Raw genomic sequence first — 18,796 nt, forward strand, 5'->3', positions numbered from 1 at the left:
TGTATTAGTCCATTTCCGTTGCTTATAACAAAATACCTGGAACTGGTATTGCTTACTGATTCAGGGGCTGGGAAGTCCAAAGTCCAGGGAACACATCTGGTGAGGCTTTTCTTTGGTGGTGGCTTTACAGCAATGCAGGGGTCTCACATGGGAGAATGGCAGAGCAGAGAGAGACTCTCATGCTCATCTTTTAAAGAATCACACCCCCGACCACTGTTATTAATCCTTTCACTAGGCATGTTCCTACAGTCTAATCACCTCTTCAAAACCCCACCTTTCAATTACCATAATAGGATTTCCTACCCTCTTAACACTGTCATGGTGGGGACCAAACCTCCAACACATTAAACTTCAGGGGACACAATTCAATCCATAATAATACCTTAAACAGTTCCTCAGGGACTGGGAAAACCAAGCTAGTCCCTGACAACTCAGGTGTGTGTGTTTGGATCCATTCTACACTCAATACTGACCCAGTGCAACAAGTAACCCTTGTTGAAAGTATTTTCCCATATATCTTGGAAATTATAGGTTATCTATCCTAGAAGGACCCAAATTCCCACCCAATACAGAAATCTCTTCCAAAATACTTTGACAGGTATTCATCTAGCCACTATTTGAATATGCCCAGTGATGGAGAGCTATCATAGCTACCAGTGCTATGGTTTTGAATGTGTCCTCCAAAGTCCATGTGTTGGAAACTTAATCCCCAATCCCCACAGTGTTCAGTGGTGGGACCTTTAAGAGGTAATTAGGTCACAAGGGCTCTGCCCTCATGAATGGATTATTGCTGTTATTGTGGGAGTGGGTTAGTTATTGAGGGAGTGGTTTCCTGATAAAAAGGATGAGTTCAGCCCCCTTTCCTTCTCTTTCATGTGCAGGCTCTCTTGCCTTTTTGCTTTCTGCCATGGGATGACAACGCAAGAAGGTCCTCACCAGATGCGGTCCCCTTGACCTTGGACTTCCCAGCCTCCAGAACTGTAAGAAATGAATCTCTGTTCTTTCTAAATTACCTAGCCTCAGTTAATCTGTTATAGCAGCACAAAATGAACAAAGACAACCAGAGAGCAACAGCTCTGCTGTTTTGAATACAATGTGGGGCCTAGAATTAGCCACAGCTCTCCGATCTGCCCATCTGCCATCTCAACTTGTCACCGAAAACCAGGGATATACACCACAAGGATCCCAGGTGAATGGACACTGCATCTCCCCTGATCACAATCAAGCTGCCCCCCACTAACCCTCAGTACCTGTCCAGCCTTCCTGGCTAAAAGAGAATAGCAGATTTTTGTCAATTCTCTACACAGCCAGAATTTTCAGAGCACTGTCTTCATCTCCCACAGGACAGGAGGCAATCGGAGAGATGCATGTATCAACAGAACAACCTCTAATGTGTGTGCAGCACCCACAACCTTCTCAAATCACTTGCCTGCTTCCTATTTAATTTAATCCTGAGGCTGTTGTACCCTGGGGGAACCTTTGACTCGGGCCCCCTAATTCGGGAAACTTCACAGCTGTCACTCTTAGCTCCTTTTTCAACACCAGGGGTGTGGTGTGGGGAGAGCCTGTTTGGGGAGCTCATTCCTTTCTAAAGCCGCCAGATTTAGGGATTTAGGGCCAGTCCTGCCCCCTCCTCTCGTCAGCACACGTTCTTGTCAATCAACAGAAGAAACTTGCAACTCAGCTGGGCAAGAGAAGAGAGGGGACCAAGGCAGAAGATGATATTAATGCCACCCCCACCCCAGGATTTGTAGGGCAAGGGCAAGCTGAAAAACTCAAAAGAAAGTGAAAAAGACAAATGCTACAAGGCTAACAGCATCAAGGAAAGCGCAGAGAGGCAGCTCGACAAAGAAAGGGTGGTAGAATGGGCTTGGGTGCAGACAGGGTTGGGCAGAGCCAGCAAATTCTAAGGCTAAGGACAGTGTGGCCAGCCGGCTCCAAGAGGCTGCTTGAGGATTTGCATGTGCTTTACATACTGGTCTAAGGCCAGTTAGTCAACCAGTAAGGAGGCCAAGGTCACAGGAAGGTCCCCCCTTCCACTAGATGGCCCTTCGAACATCTAACAGAGCTGGGGCATTGCTCTGCTGCATGGCCAAAGACACCCCCAAAACATGGCACAAGGGGCATGTATTTACTATAACCCTCCTTGTACCAGAAAAGTATAAAGATGGCTCCTGAGAATTCATAAAATATAATAAGAAAGCACAGACTGGAAGTAGCAGTAAAAGAAAAACAGGAAGTCAAACAAAAAGGAGTCATTAGTAAAGCTAACAGAAAAACAAGTGACACTATATATTTAAGTCCCTCCCATGTGTGTAACTTGACCACTTGCCCAATTCACAGTGCCCTTAAAATAAGAACAAACCAATTGCTCGGACGAAGTGAAATTATTTCTGCCACTGAGACTCTACAAGTATTTCTTCTGAGAACCCTCGTGAAGTGGACATGGTGTAATGTAATGATCCTCGAGGACATTCTTAGAGCAGACATAACACATTTCCCATGAAGTTTTTCCCTAATAGAGACCCTTAAAATAGAGCAAGGAGGCCACCAGGAACCACAAATGCCCAGCCTCCCTCCCAAAGAAACCACCACCAAAGAGGGTCAATGACACATGCTTAAGATGAATCTCCTCAAGTGCCACTCACCACCTAACGTGCTGTTGGTAGGAGCAGAAATTAGCATAACCCATTTGGGAGACAGTATCTACTAAAACCTAGTCATAATAGCCATAAGATGGAAGGAACCTAAATGTCCATCACTAGGAGAAAGCATAAGCAAACTGTGGTGTATTCCTACCATGGAATAGTACGTAGCAATAACAATGAACAAACTACTAACATACACAAAACCATAAATAAATCTCAGAGACATCATGTTAAGCAAAAGAAGCCAGACAAAGAGTATATATTACATGATTTATACCAAGTTCTAAAATAGGCAAAACTAATATACAGTGATAGAAACTAAAACCGTGGTGAGATTCTACTATAAATCCAGCAGAATTCCTAAAATAATAATAATAATCTGACAATACTAAGGGCTGACAAGGATGCAGGGCAACTGGAACTCTCATAACTGCTGGTGCAAAATGATACAGAACCACACACACCACACATCAATGAGAGCATGTAAAATTTGAATAAGCTTCCTGGATGGCAGTAATATGGGTTACCTGGTTTCTTTGTTATACTGTTGTTATGCGAGATGCTAACATTGGGGGAGGCTGGGGTGAAGGGTGCACAGAATCTTTCTGTATATTTCCATAATTATGTCAAAATGCAAGAAGCTTAAAAGCACTTGAGGGATAATGGCAGGAAAAAAGCATGAGGGGGCTTCTGGGGCTTGGGGAGGTGCTGGCTACAAGGGTGTACATTCAATTTGTGCAAATTCACAGAGCTAAATGCTTAAGCTATGCACCCTCTTCTGCGTGCATGCTATACAGTTTTGCAATTAAAAAAACGCTTTAAAAACAGCTTTTGTTAAATGTTGCATTGATCATGTCACTATTACTCCACCTCCAAACTTCCCAACACAACTTGGAAACCCACAGCGTTTCCACCTTTTTCTGCTCCAGGGCAGCGTCCACATAGCCCACAGGACACAGCAGCCAGCTCCCAAGTCCCTGAGGAGGCATGGGGTAAGGATGAGATACACGCCAGGTTTCCAGGACTTAGTAAGAAAAAAGGAACTATTTCAGGCATGATATAGATTGAATGTGTCCCCCAAGTTTTATGTATTAGAAGTTTGATCCCCACTGTGACTGGGTGGGAAATCCTATTATGATAATTGAAGGATGGGGCCTTGAAGAGGTGATTAGATTCTGAGAACCATGCCCTAGTGCATGGATTAATAACAGTGGTCATGGGCATGTTTCTGAGGGTTTTAAAAGAAGAGCCTGTGAGAATCTCTCTCCTTCCACCATCTGGCACTATAATATCCTATGTCGCTGTAAAGCCACCACCAAAGAAGACCTTCACCAAGATGTGTTCCCTGGACTTTGGACTTCCCAACCTCAGAAACTGTAAGCAATAAATTTCGTTTTCTTACAAATGACCAAGTTCCAGGTATTTTGCTATAAGCAAAATACTAATACAAGGCATAATTTCTTATATTCATCATATATGCTTAAGTGACAATGTTTCAGATATTTGGGGTAAAAATTAAACGAATTATAAAAATTGGTGTCACTTGTTTCTTGACTTTTTTATGGCAACTTCCAGAACATTTTATTTAACTTTTTTTGAAGATTGTTTTTTACTGAGACGTATTGATTATACATACTTATGGGGTACAGAGTTATAGTTCAATACACATATACAACGTGTCATGATCAAATCAGAGTAATTAGCATATTCATTACTGCAAAACGTAATCGCTTCTGGCCATGTGATAACATGCGGTAAGCTATTGTTAATTATAGATGCCTGGCTCCACTGTACTCATTTTTCCTATCTAGCAGTAATTTCCTGTCCATTAACCAACCTCTCACTATCCCCGTTAGCCGCCTCTAATAACCACAGCTCTGCTCTCTCTCCTTCCAGAATATTTTAAGTCGCAAGCCTGCCAGAGCGGACCCCAAGCCCGGAGGCCAAGATCACCTGTCGGAGGCAGGGCGGCCACGGGAGCGCGACGTTTGCGTGCGGGGCGTGCGTAACGGCGCAAGAGCGTCCTTGAGCGGGGACGGGGCCAGACGAGCTCGCTGGCGGGGGCGCGCGCAAGCCGGCCCGGGACGCCAAAGAGCATGCGCGGCGGGGTGGGGCGGGTTCGGGAAGGGGAGGAGCCGCGCCGCCTGCGAGTGAGACCATCGCAGGGCGCGTGGTGGCAGTTGTAGGAGGGGGATTTCCCTGGCCCCGCCCCGAGCCTCGCCTCTGGCCAATGGGAACTGAGCAGCCCGCAGGGACCGGAAAAAGGCGGGGCCTCTGACCTCGCCGGGACCCGGAGTTCTGGGCCCACAGCGCCCTCTGTTGATCCTCTTAGTAGGAGCTGTATGGAGGCTGTCGGGCCTGCCGCCTCGCACCTGGACGAAAGGAGTCGCTCTGCGGGCCTTGGGAATGGGCATCCCCGACCGGATCCTAGCTAAGCCCCTTCCCTCAGAGGTGCATTTAACTTATATGTAAATTGAGCTGGGTATACTCAAAAAAAAGAGAAAATAATTGTAATGCCAAGTGAAAGAAGTAAGTCTCAAAAGGCTACATACATACTATATGATTCCATTTATGACATTTTGGGAAAGGCAAAACTACAGCAACAGAGAACAGATCAGTGATGGCCGCAGGTCTGGGTTGACCAGAGGGGCATGAGGGAACCGTGGGGATGAACTAATTCACTTTATTTTTTTTGGCGGCTGGCCGGCATGGGGATCCAAACTCTTGGTGTTATAAGGTTTCGTTGTAACCAACTGAGTTAACCCGCCAGCTCCTAGTTCACATTTTGATTGTGGTGGTGGTCGTGCAATTATGCATTTGTCATAACTCAAAGAACTAGAGCTGGCCAGTTAATTCACTGGGAAGAGCATGGTACTGATAACACCAAGGGCTAAGGGTTCAGATCCCCCATACCAGCCCGCTGCAAAAAAAAAAAAAAAAAAAAACTCAACCAAAAACCACGAAGTGTGAATTTTATTAAATACAATTACACTTCAATTTTTTAAAAATACTAAAACCAGAAAGCAGATTGTTGGTTATCAAGAACTGGGAGAAGGGGGAATAGGGAGTGACTGCCTAATGGTTAAGATACTCATTTTGGAGTGATAGAGATGTTTTGGAACTAAGTAGGCTGCACAACGTTGTGAATGTACCAAGCAGCATTGAACTGTTCACTGTAAAATGGCAGATTTTATGTGAATCTCACCTGGAAAAAAAAGTATAAACATTTCAAAAAAATTAAAGCAAATCGCAGGCTTCTGCTTGTCCTTCTGTTCAACAAGTTCACGTCCAGAGGTATTGTGCGGCAAGATGTAAATCGACTCTTCTTCGCTCTGGCCTCATCCCCATATACCTGCCAGTGGGCTCATGAGGAAAAGCAGGCTGAATGGGCCACGGTGTAAAGTGATCCCTGGCCGTGGAAGACTAGGGGACTTAAAAGGACAAGTCCCATCCCCAGTAAGATGCAATGCCCTTGTGTCATGATTCTCTTCAATTTTCACAAGAGGAAACTGAGGCTCAGAGGAAGTCGCTTGCCTAAGGTGGAACTGACCACTAACTGGCCAACTCCAGGACCTGAGCGCTTAAATGCCACACCATGACAGGGTCCCCCCCTTCCCTTGAATAGATAAAGGGACTGAGGTTCAAGAGGGTTACACAAGCCAAGGATCAACCAGGACCCATGAACACCTGTATCCTTTCTCCAGGAGTTAGGAACTTGCAGCTTGGCTGTTCATTCTCTCCTTGCACACCAAAGAGGAGCTGGGATCCACTCCCCACCCCACCCCAACACCATCTCCCATCTTTGCAGTATACCCAGCACCCCCTACTCTAGCCCAGGTATCCTTGCCCAGGTCCTCAGGAGAGCACACACCCAGGAGACACAGAATCTAAAAAACAAAGTACAAACTTTATTTTGTTTCTTTACAAAGGCACAGTGGCCTCTTGGTTTTTTCCCCCCCACTTTCTTAACAAAATATAATAGCTTCTCCTTGAACACAAAGACCTCAAAATTGTAAAAAAAAAAAAAAAAAAAAGAAAAGAAAAACAAAACAAAAACAGAAACCAAAACTAAAACCAAAACCAAAAAAACCAACAACAAACAAAACAAAGAGACAAAGACATTTTGGGGCTTGGAGACGAGGAAACCCGGAGGGAGAGGTGGGGGCCGGGTGTTGGTGGAGAGTGGCGATCCTGGTGCTGAGAAGAGGGGGAGGGGAGAAGGGCAGCAGCAAACCCCAACCCAGAAGCAACTAGACCCCCGGACCCCAGAAAGCCCCGACCCAGCCTGACCCCCAACCCATGTAAGTGCTTAAAGGAGAAAGAAGAAAACCAAACAGAGCAGGGAAGGGGGATTAAAGACTTAGAGTCGCAGGGCTGGCTCTGGGGAGGAAAGAAATACCTTGGGGTTGTTTGATTTTCCCTGTTCTTAAAAACATGTTTAAATGAAAAAATGCTTGTTTGGCAGAGAGAGGCCAGGCACCTCAGTGTCAGCTTCCCCAGCCCCCCAGGCCGAGGCCCAGCCCTGGGGTCCCCATGCTCCCACACTGCTCTGTGCCATCCCAGCCCCGGGAACTAGGGTTGGGTGGCTTCGTTCAAAGGTCGATTTACAGTATTGAAAAGAGGTCATAAAAGAGACCCAAATGACATCGTAATTTTGTAAAAATTTCTCATTCACCCACGTTTCTCCCTGTGGCTGCCCCGGCCCCCTCCAGCCCCCAGAAGGGACAGGAGGGCTGGGGGGTGGTCAGGGAAGCTCCCCGTCCCCCGCCAGCTCCTCCCGGCTCTGGTCCATGGCGTCGCTGTCGGAGGCCTCTGAGTCGGAGGCGGTGTCGGAGGTGTGGGCCTCAGGGCAGCTGCGGACAGGCTTCACGATGACCGCTCGTCGCTGCTCCTCCTCCAGCTCCTGCTTTGCCTGGGTGCCCTCAATGTGCTGGATTGCCTGGACAGGACAGGCCGCTAAGGAGGCTCGGCCAGGGACACAAGGCCAGCCAGCCACTATCTCCCCACAAAACGTATACCCCAGAAATGCCATGGCAAGGCAGCAGGAAGGGCCTGCCGAGTCCAGAGGAAACAAATTTCAGAAAACCCCTCTGCTGAATTGAAAAACAACAGTCCCAGTGCCACTTAGAAATTACAAGCATCCACACCAAGGTCAAGCGTTCGGATCCCCGAACTGGCCAGCTGCCAAGAAAAAAAAAAAAAAAGGACTGGCCAGCTAGCTCAGTTGGTTAGAGCACAGCCTTGTAACACCAAGGTCAAGGGTTCAGATTCCCATACCACCCAGCTGCCCCCAAAAAAGCAATTATAAGCATCTTTTGTATATTCATACATTTTAAAAATCTGCCTATTCACTTATTAAAGGCCTTTGTTATTAATTGTATTACTCAGTTTCTTGAATATGTGTTTATGTGCAACTAAACATGTGGGTTTATGTGCAACTAAAGTTCTGGGAGGTTGCTGGGTTTTTTCTGTTTTGGCTTTTTTGGTTTGTTTATTCATTCATTCATTCATTCATTCATTTATTTATTTTTGATGTTGTTGGGTTCCCCCAAGGGGTCTTGTCCAAGACTGGGCATAGCTGTACCTTCAGGCGTGACCCACAGAACTGATAACCTAGTTTCTTCCTTGGCCACGGGAGTAATAACTATCACTATCACCCACCCAGCCACTGCCACCTCTGCCCCCATCCCAGGTCCTGGAGGATGGAGATGAAAGTTCTGGACCAACCCAAGAGCTAGATGCAGGAACTCTGGAACCAGAGAGCTTGGGTAGGTAGCAAAAGAGCCCCTCACAAACCCCATGTCAGGGAAGGATCATGGTCTTCCAGGCCATCCCCTCCCACTGGCCTGGTGGGCCCTTCCCAGCTCTGTCCCCTCATGTTCTCCACCCACCCGGACTTCCAAACCTCTACCCTCTCCAACTCAAACCGCAGCTTGCTCCCCTTCCGTCCCTTGTTTTCTAATCTCCTCTAAAGAGCCTGTTCCCAGAGGACCCCCACAAACTGCCCCTTCACCAAGCCCAGGTACCTACCTGCACGATGGTGTCCAGATTTTGCCGGGATGTGGAAACAGAGTTTATGACCGAGGAAGGGCCCATAGTGACAACGTTGATGTGGTGGGAGGGAGGGGGAGGCGGTGCCGGCACGATCACCGTGGGGTGGTGGGTGGGGGCTGGAGTGGGCAGGAGCTGAAAGACAGAAGCCCTCAGTCTTTCACCCAAGGGTTCCCCTGGCCCGTCCACCTCCCCTGCTCATGGGGGCTGGCCAGTTTATAATGCCCCCACCCCCTCTTATATTAAGAAATGAAGACAAAGCAGCAGGGAAGAGGCTTCCAGCCACCCAAGATCCCGTGGCCCCTTCAATTTCTAGTGCCAAGCATGCAGTTCAACATCTAATGTAGTTCGTCAAGAGAACAGACTCTAGATTTAGATAGCCAGGATTCAGATCCCTGACCCAAATCACCTGGGATCTTGGACATGTTATTTAACCTTTCTGTGCCTTCATTTCCTCATCAGTAAAATAGGAGCAGTAACAGCTCAAGACTCAAAGAGCTGATACAAGAACTCAGTGCAATAATGTGCACGAGATAGCCGGAAAGGTGGAAACCAGAAACTGCTCAGGGAACGCCTGGGTCATTCAGAATTAGGCCCTGAGTCACCCCTGCTGGACATTCAGAGGCACGATGTTGAGCCTGAAGAGCCCCAGTGGCAGCTCGGGTAGCCACTCCCTGGCACCCTGCTCACCTGAGTCCGCAGGTGCTGCTGTTCCCGCTCCAGCTTCTCTTGGTGCAGCAGCCGCACCTGTTCCTGCTGCTGCTGCAACTGCACCTGCTGCGCGATCACCTTGAGCTTTTCCGGGTACATGTGGGCCTCCAGTGAGCGCACCTAGAGGCACAGCAGCGTTGTGCTCAGGGGCAGGGCAGGACCACACCCCGCTCTATCAGTCACAAAGGTGGCCATTCCCTCCAGCTAAAAACCCTAGCACAGGGAGTGTCCCCCTCAGGGTAGACAGTAAAGTCTTTACACAGCCGGCCAGAGCCCCCCACATGCCATGTTCCCAGCAGCCGCCCACAGGCCTTTGTCTATGCTTGGCCTGGAGCACCCCTCTCCCCTCTTTGCCTTGTTAACTATGACACTTGACCTCCCACTTCCACGAAGAAGCCGTGGGGTGCCCCCTAGAGAACAGGGTCAAATTCCCTCCTGAAGCCACAGCTTTCTTTTTATTTATTTATTTTAAAAAACGATGACCTGTAAGGGGACCCTTGACTTGGTGTTGTCAGCACCACCACGCTCTCCCAAGTGAGCCACGGGCCGGCCCTACAGCTTTCTTTTTAAATCACGGTCGCATTTTTACACCATGAGATCCCTTGACTGATCTCCCCCACCCCCATGCAGACCGTAACCCGCAGGACAGGGACATCTGGCTTGCTCCCCACTCCTCGGCCTCGCACAGAGCAGAGGCTCCTGTAAATACGACTGTGTTTCAAAAAGTTCACGGAAAGGTAAAATTAAAACATAATATGCATCTTTCCATGAGCTTTATGAAGACACCTCCTACCTGCTACACAGAAGGCAGATGGGAACCCCCCCGCATCCCACCCTCCGCGCCGCTGCACAGCGCGCACCCAGCCGGCAGGGGGCCCCTCACCTGCTCCTCCAGCATCATGCGCACCGAGCGCTCCTTGTCCAGCTGCTGCCGCAGCTCGATCATCTCCCGCCGCAGGTCCTCCGCCTTCTCGTCCTCCCAGATGTCCGGGGAGCCGATGCCCTCATCCTTGTCTTCTGCCCGCCGCCGCTTAGGGGACGAGCCACTCAGCTCCTGGAGACCCCAAGGAGCCGATGAGTGTGCCTGACACCCGCGTACCGCCACCACCACTACCACCACGGAGGTCGGGGGCGCTCCAACAAACACAGCCACCAAAGCTGTCCAGCAAGGGTGGACCCGCACTAGGGAGCCCATTCTGCAAATCCAATAAACCGACCAAATGCCAGAAAGGGAAGCAGAATGGACTTGCTTTCCAGAAGTCGCCTGGTTCCTTCCGGAGCCCGCTCCACTACACTTGACGGATTGGGAAACTGAGGCCCAGGCAGGAAGGCAAGTGCCTGAAGTAGGCGGGTCAGTGGGCAAGATGGGACCTGCAGCCACATGTGAGTTCCAGGTCAGAGGTTGGTTCCCGGCCGTTTCCATGCGGGAGAGAGGGAGCCAGGAGGAGGGCAGGGCTCCAGGTGAGGAAGACCTCCGCCAGGGGTACCTGGATGAAGCGCTTGAGCTGTGTGTTCTGCTGCAGGAGCCTGGTCTTCTCCTGCTCCAGGGAGAAGATGTATTCCGCTGTCTGCTGGAGAATGGCTGCCTGAGGGCGAGAGGGACTGAGAGTCAGGCTGGCCCGGTTTAGGGAAGCTCCCTTCCTTCTTCCTGCCCCAGCCTGCCACCTCCTGCAGGAAGTCCTCCCCGCCCTCACCCACCTTGCTGAGCTTCTCTCCATCTGTGTGGGGGATGAGGGTCTTGAGGGACTGGAAGCCCGCATTGATGCTTTGCATGCGCCTGCGCTCGTTGCTGTTGGCGATTTCCCTCCGAATTCGCCGCTCCTGGTCCCGCTGAGTCTCAGGGGTCAGTGGAATGTTGGCAAGGCTGCCAGGAAGGACAGAGACAGGCTCAGGCTTGGCGCCCTCTGTACACCACTCCCACTGGGCCCCTGTCTTTATAATTCATCTCCAGAGAACCTCCAGTGTAACTTGCATCCCTCCCCCGCTGCAGAAGATGCCTACACTGGCAGATCACCCCTGGATGGTGTTGGAGGGGTGCTCTCTAGGACTCCCAGGTAGACTGAACCAACTGGCTGGGGGCAAGGGCAGCCTGCTCAGAGCCCAGCACCTCGCTGGCTTCCTTTGTGGGGACAGGTCTCTCCTTCAGAACAGAGGTTCCCAGCCATGTGTGGATATCAGAAACACCTAGAAGCTTAAAAGCCATGCTGACGCCGGTGCTGACGCCGGGTGCCGCCCCAGCATCTGGCTAGCAGGTCTGGGTGGGGCCCAGAAACCTGCATGGCTATTCCCTGTGATTCTGATGCAGGTGGATCCCAGATGACAATGGAGTGCACCTGAGCCACCTCCTTGAGAGTCTCAGGCTTTGCCATCCCAGGACTGAGGAAGACGTTCCTCTCTCCTTCCCAGCCCCAGCACCCCTAGGCTAAGACTTCACAGAAGACAAAACAGGTGCCACTCACTCCACAAAAGGGACACCAGGTCAACAACCCCTGGGGACAGTTCTCCCCCAAGCCCACTCACTCCAAGAGGCAGACCCGCACCTGTGCCACAGGCTCCCAGCATGCCATGACACCATCAATGCATGTTGCAGTAGTGGCCAGTGGGGTTGGGGGAGAAAGCAGCCAGGGAAAGGGGGTGAGGCTGTGGGCCAAGAGGCGTTGGCAGGAGGCAAAGACGGCAGCGGAGTCTGTGGGCCCAGCGCCACTGCTCCCAAGGGGTGGGCCTGTGTGTGGCCTGGAGGAGGCATGCCTCCCTTCCCAGCCCTCCCCTGCAACTCCCCCCACCCTGGCCTGATGGCTTCCAGATGCTTCCCAGCAGAGGCCGCTGGCCCCACCCAAAGCCACAGCCCCAGCTTCTTCCTGAGGGGCCCTCCTGGGGTGACCTGCTCCAGGCCTGGGCCAAGAGAGCTCACGCCCCTGCTCTAGGTAGCTCTTTTTCCATTGTGCCCAGTCTAACTCTCTTGATGCGACCTGACCTCTGTGCCTATCCCCAGGCGGAAAGGAATTTGCATGGAAACCGAGGAGGGTAACACATCTCCAACAGCTGGAGACAGCCAAGGCCTTTCCTGGCCCCACCCGGCCTGCCCCATCTGTCCCACCTCAGCTCCCCCTGGACACATCCCTGCTCCTTCCTAGGCCAACAGAGAGGGTAGCCAGCTAGGAGTGGGCTGAGCGTAGGCTCCACATCAGCCCCCTCCTCCATCAGGACCCATTAGAGCTCAGGGTGGGGAAGGACATGGTTTGAGGGTCAGACAGCTGGATGTCCAGACCCCCCACCCCGTGTCGGGGCCGGGTACCTGACTTCTCCCAGTTTCCCTGCCCCTGCAGTGGGAGTGACGGGGGCATCTGGAAGGAGGAAAGAAGACGGTGCTGGAAGAGGCCTGATGCACAGCTGCCGGTCTGCCCTTGGAGGGGAGTCCAGGCTCCCAGGCTTGGCACTATCCTCAGACCACACTTCTGAGAAGCCAGCAGGCCGAGAACACGGACTGCTCTGCAGTGGATGGGTCAAAGCTGGGGGTCTTTGGGGACAGGAAGAGATGAGGAGAGATGTCCACAGGGAACCAAGCCATCAGGCAACTGCGGTCTGTGTGGGAACATCTCCGTCCCCTAGCAAAGATGGGGGGAGAGCTGCCCGTTCACCCAGTCGCTGGGTCCCTCCTGGTGATGCCCAAAGGCCAGAGCTGACCAGGAGCTGGGGGTCAAAAAGGAGTCCGCATCCACCCTTGTGCCACCCTGAAAGCTGGCCCCCCCAAAAGACCTGAATTCCTCATAATTTGCTAAAGATTTGTGTTGCTAGAATTTTCTCATTTAATTGTCACAATCTTATGAGTCAGGTGGACTGATGATTCCCATGTAAAGAAAAAGACACAGAGGCTAGGAAAAGGACCATCTACAGCAAGCAGTGGAGCTGGGACTTAAACCCTGACCCCTGGGCAGGTCTCAGGACACAGGGCAGAATGGGCTCTGCACCATCCCACAAAGCCAGTCGCCCCTGTAGTTATCCTATGGGCGAGGACCAAGCACTCGGTAAGCACTGTCATCGTGTCACTCTTTTTCACAGACCTCTTTTATACTTTTTCCTGTCTGATTCTCACGAAAACCCAGTGGGTGGCTACAGTACCCTCCTCTTGCAATGAGGAACATCGGATCCTGGGAGGGGAAGTGACGTGCCCAAGATCAGGCAGCCTGACCAGGGCACAGCATGCACCTATGGATGCCAAAGCTCCCCATCCCACCTGCTGATGGCACCCTCTGTCAACGGCTCACACACAGCCCGCTGCCTAACAGCAGCAGCAGCCTGGCACCTCTGAACACACGAGAAGGACCAGGCCCACAAGTGAAGTGACCTGCCCAAGGTCACACCTCACAGATGGGGAGAAGGCATCCTCCCGCACATTGCAGCCAAGTGCCACCAACTCATCTGCCCAAGAAACCTCAGCCCTGGAGAGCTGAACCTCAGCCTCTCCCTTCCTCCCAGGATGCCCACTAACTAGGGAGACCAAAGGAGACCACAGGACCCCAGACTTGAAAGCCCCAGCCCCAAAGTGCCCAAAAGGAAGAGGCCCTCGGGCCCAGGCAGGGAGCAGGGGCCTCTGTTAGCTCCTCCTCTGCATCAGAAGCCACCAGCCTGGCTTCTCCAAATGTTCCATCATGACCCCAGCCCCTCCAAACCCATCAGCCCAGCCTCCTGCCTCGGGAACCAGCTGCTGGTTAACCTAGTGCTTAACCTAGACTTAAATCCAAGAAAACAGACTTCCCTCCAAAACTACAGTTCCTCATGGGAACTTGGGTGTGCCAAAATCCTCAGTTATAACTTACATAAGAATGGGTTGGCCAGTTAGCCCAGGTGGTTAGAGTGCAGCCTTATAATACCAAGGTCACAGATTTGGATCCCTGTACCAGCCACCAAAGAAATTTTTTTAATAACAACAACTTACCTAAATAGCCCTGGAAGTACCAACTGACAGAGCTGTTTAATAGAATGCATGCTAAGCAGGGGTTCTGACTGGTGGAGTGAGAGCTAACCAGAAATTCTTATTAGTGGAATGCAGGCTAACCAGGGGCTCTGATTGGTGGAATCATGGCTAACCAAAGTTCTGATTGGTGGAATGCTGACCAACCATGGGTTCTGATTACTGAACCAGTGCTTCTTATGGATGAAGGATGGCTTCTGGAATTTCCAAGTGACATTGCACTAGATAAAGTGGATTTTTCTGCAAATGCCTGAAAGTTCCTTATAGCTCTTCCTGGGTTTTGCAGAAGTAAATTCACTAGGGTAAGTAACCACATGGTAAAAATCCCATTTCCCCCCTCCCCAGCAACTTCAGACTCCCCCAGGTAAGCAGTGAGGGTAGCCCGGGTATTGTTTCTCTCCCTCCCTGGGTTCCAAGACCAGAACTACCACCCCTATTACCACAGTACCCCCAGAAATCTGGGAATAACACTGGCATCCCAACCAGATGCTCGAGGGCAGAGAGCACGCTCTTCAAATCTAGATCCCTGACCCATACCTGTCCCTCCTGCCCAGCCCAAAGCCAAGTTTCCACCATCCCCTGACACCCTCTTGCCCAGCTCCAGCCTCAAACTGGCCACTGGGAAATCTCATTTCACACTGCCCTGAAGTCACTCACACCCCCTAGTCACTTCACATCTACAAAGGTGGGAAAGTCCACATGGGGTTTCTCCCACACTCAAAAAGGGAGACCCTCCCACCAGGGGTGCCCAAGGCGCTCTCTCACCAGGTCAGTCTGAGGCCCTCGTCCATCCCTGCTGCTTCTGTACAGCTACACTTTCCACTCCTACTGTCATCACCAGCCTGCCACCTCTCCCCCACATCTCATGCACAGGCTGTTCCCATCAGAAACATCCCTCCCTCTCCCCACAGCTCCTCCAGCCCATCACAGGGAGTCAGCCCTGCACTGGGTTCAAGTGCAGACTCCAGCCTTGCCTCTTACTAGCCGTGGAACCCCAAGCCTAGCCCCTTCATCTCTCAAAGCCTCAGTTTCCCCCATCTGTAAAATGAGGATATACTGCCTCACTTCACAGGTTTGTGGTGAAGTTTAAAAGAGATCAAGGAAAATGGAGAGGTGTCCAGGTGAACCATGGATTTCATGGTCTTAACAAGACCCTTTAACACCAGGAGACTGTGAGCTACTGAGGCCAGGAGCTGGATTTTGTTCATTGCTGTAGCCTCGGTCCTGGCATAAAGCTGGAGCTTTGCAAATACCCAATTTTCTCTAACTCCTTACGGGAGCTTTTTTTAAGAGTTGACAAAGATAAAGACCACCATGTATTTGCTTTTAATTTTCTGGATATCATTTTAACAGCTATCAAGCACTTTCCATACTTGTAACTAATCTTCACAGGTGCTCAGTTTTACAGATGCCAAAAGCCATTAGGCGATAGGTCCAAAACCTCACAGCTTGTGTGGGTGGCACTATGCCCTACGGCCCCCGACCCCCTGTGGTAAGTTGGGAGACAGAAGAGAGAGGCAGGCATAGCCCTGCTAGTCACTGAGGGACGGAGCAAAGTCTGCCAGCCCGAGACAACCCAGAGAAGCAAGTCCATCCAGCCAGAAGGTCCTGCCCAACCCACACACTCGAAACTGGACAGACCTCCCATCTGCAGCCCCTGCTGAAAATGAATAACCCCTGAGGCCTCAACTCCACCCCCAGTGTTCAGCTGGCAACTGTCTCGAAGCGGGACAGGCTGAGGACGTCCCCATACCCAACGCTGGAGGGAGATCCGACCACCTCAAGCACTTGGCCTCCTCCAAAGGGGTGCTTGGGAAGGAAGAGAGTGAAGCCAGAGTCCTAAGGGCCCTGAGAGACTCAACCAAGGCCCAGGCATGGCAGCCAGAAGGCCCCACTGCCCCAAGTGTGCCCAAGATCAGGGGCCCAGAACATCCTCAGCAGCATGTGGAGCAGCTCGACCCCACCTCCTCACTCTGAGCGTCCAGCAAGCAGCTAGGGGTAAGAGCAGTTTCATGTCCCAACCCCACCACCTGCTTAGCTGTGGTCCCTTCCCCAGCCTCTGTGTCATTGTCTTTATACGGGAATCATAAGGCAATTGGACCCCTAGGAAGACTATAACAATTCAATGAGAAAAGTCTAGAAAAGTGAGTCCCCAGAACCTATAAAAAGCTCAAGAATTTATTTTTACTTATTGCCCTGAGCACTCCAGGTGGGCCTTGTGGGAGGGCCGCCCAACCCATTATCTGGTCAGTCCATCCCTAGGTATTGACTCTGAACTTGAGAGTAGCTTTAAGGTGGGAGCCCTGGGGCAGGGGGGTGTGCGTATGCGTGTAGCAACCTTAGCCCCAGGGAGGTTTCTGCAGCTCCAGGTGTCCACCAGCCTGGGCCACACCTGAAGGGCTCCTCTTCCCTCAGTCCCCGCCCCGCCTGCCTTGAGCGGCGGAGCACGTGGCCCCAACCCTGGGGAGCCATTTCTCTCCTGGAGCAGGAAAGGGGCCGCAGGTCTCAAACCTGTGCACGCTGGAGGATTGCCCTCCCTCACCGCCCCCCAACATCCCCGCCCTACAGGTCGTGTTCAGTAAGCAGTGAACGGCCCTAGTGATGGGAGTTCCGGGCACGTTCATTTTAACAAGTGTCCAGGGTGATTTCGGCTGCGGGTGGTCCGCGAACCCATCATCCTTTGGTAAAGGGTGGATCTGGAGCAACCCAGGGCCAAGCTTGCAAAGTGGCTTCTGGCGAGGGCTGCGGACCACCCGGCTGGGGGACCCGACGCTTTCCGTTTATGGCCGGCGAAAGGGGCGTGGGATGGGAAAGTTTGCAGAGGAGACCCACGCGCGGCGGGAAGCGGCCTCACGAGGCTAGGGACGGCCTCAGGTGCCCCCTCCCCAAAAGGCCTCCCCACCTGGCCTGCCTTGCCCACTTCCTGCCCGCGGGGGCCAAGCTTTGTGCGGGGAAAGCGTGGCCCGGGAGCGCCTACAACTCCCACAATGCCACACCCGCCGGGCACGGAGAACTACAGCTCCCGCGAGGCCGCGCGCGCGGAGGTCCGCCTACTCCAAAAGGGCTGCAGAGTCACGTCCAGGCCTCGCTAGTAAACAGCGCCCGGGCGCGGGCGGGCGAGCGAGCGAGCGAGCGAGCGAGCCGCAACCAACGTGCCCCGGGCCGAAGCGCCACGGCCGGCCGCGCCAGCCCCCCAGGGCCCGCCCACCCCCGCACCCCCTCGCGAGCACGCCCCCCAGCCCCGTTGCAGCCCGGTTCTCTGCAAACACGCACACCACCCGGCTCCCCGCCCCCCCGCGCCCGGAGCCGCGGCATGGCTGCATTGTATTCACCCTCGCCGCGGCCCCACGCGCGCCCTGGGTCGCCCAGACTCCCTTGGAGGGGGGTTCCCAGAGCGCGCGAGGAAGGAAGGAGAGGAAGGAAGCCACAGCGGGAGGGGGGAGGAGGAAGCGCGGGGGGGGAAGGCCACCAGCACCAAGCATGGCCGGGACTGCTGCAGAACCACGTGGGTCTGTTTGCAATTTACAAACGTCGCTACTTGCCCGCCTGCAGCGGACAAAAGTGGCCGGGGCCGCTTGGGGCCCCCACGTTCCGAGGGAGGAGGGTCCCCGGGCAGCCCGAGCACGGCGCGCGGGGCTGCAGCCGCCCCGGCAGCTAAGAAAGGGGAGCGGGGTCAGCGGCGCGGGCCATGCGTGCGTACACGCGCGCCCGCCGGGCGGGCTGGCCGGAGGCTGCAGTGGTAGGAAGGGGATGAGGGGGAGGAGGAGTACACACCTACAGAGCCCTCCTATCACTTCTTTCTCTGTTTTCCTGAAATGTTGCAAAGAGGGCACCTTCTGAGTGGGCACCATGAAATACTCCATAGCGATCGGCCCCACTCCTCTGCACGAGCCGGGTCCCGCCGTCCGCTGGAGAATGCAAGAGGGAAATCCGAATCAAAGGGCAGCGCCGGACGGAGGTGCAGAATCGGCCGGTCCCAGATGCTGGCGGCGGCGGCGGCGGCGGCGGCGGCGAGGGGAGGGAGGCGGGCGGGAGGGGCGGGAGGGAGGTCTCTCCGGCCTGCCTCCCCGGGCGTGTGTATGTGTGTGTGTGTTTGCAGCTGATCAGATGTCTGTTTCAAGGCGGGAAACAGCTGGTGAAAACTCAGCACTCCCCCGGCCTCCTTCCGCGGAGTAAGGAATTGCATGTAAACAAAGGACTATTTGCAGCGCCCCCCAGGCGGCGCGAGGCCGGGGCCAGAGGGGCGCGGGCCCCCGGGGACGGGCTGCAGCCGGGGTCTGCAGGCCTCCCCGCAGGCGCCGGGGCCTGGGGGCAGCAGAACGGCCGGGGGGGGGGGGGCGCGGCGTGAATGGAGTGAGCTGCGGCCGAGCTACATGCGCCACTATGGGTGATGAGGTCCATCAGCTGACAGGTT

The 18,796-nt window shown here is 53.0% G+C and overlaps 1 protein-coding gene across 2 annotated transcripts; it reads right to left on the minus strand.

Moving 5' to 3' along the window:
* Positions 1-6,952: 6,952 nt before the first annotated feature.
* Positions 6,953-18,449, minus strand: TFAP4 (transcription factor AP-4). Of its 2 annotated transcripts, none has more exons than XM_063100490.1 (7): positions 18,157-18,449; positions 11,109-11,274; positions 10,898-10,996; positions 10,294-10,464; positions 9,390-9,530; positions 8,679-8,834; positions 6,953-7,587 (listed from the first exon to the last, which is right to left on the minus strand). In XM_063100490.1, exons 1-7 carry the CDS (start codon positions 18,243-18,245, stop codon positions 7,393-7,395), a joined length of 1,017 nt encoding a protein of 338 aa, XP_062956560.1. In that variant the 5' UTR covers positions 18,246-18,449; the 3' UTR covers positions 6,953-7,392. The 2 variants fall into 2 exon arrangements, with proteins under 2 accessions (XP_062956560.1, XP_062956561.1); XM_063100491.1 differs by lacking the exon at positions 6,953-7,587 and adding an exon at positions 7,766-7,829.
* Positions 18,450-18,796: the final 347 nt, after the last annotated feature.

This window comes from Cynocephalus volans, chromosome 6 (genome assembly GCF_027409185.1).
Source record: "Cynocephalus volans isolate mCynVol1 chromosome 6, mCynVol1.pri, whole genome shotgun sequence".
Lineage (NCBI taxonomy): Eukaryota > Metazoa > Chordata > Mammalia > Dermoptera > Cynocephalidae > Cynocephalus > Cynocephalus volans.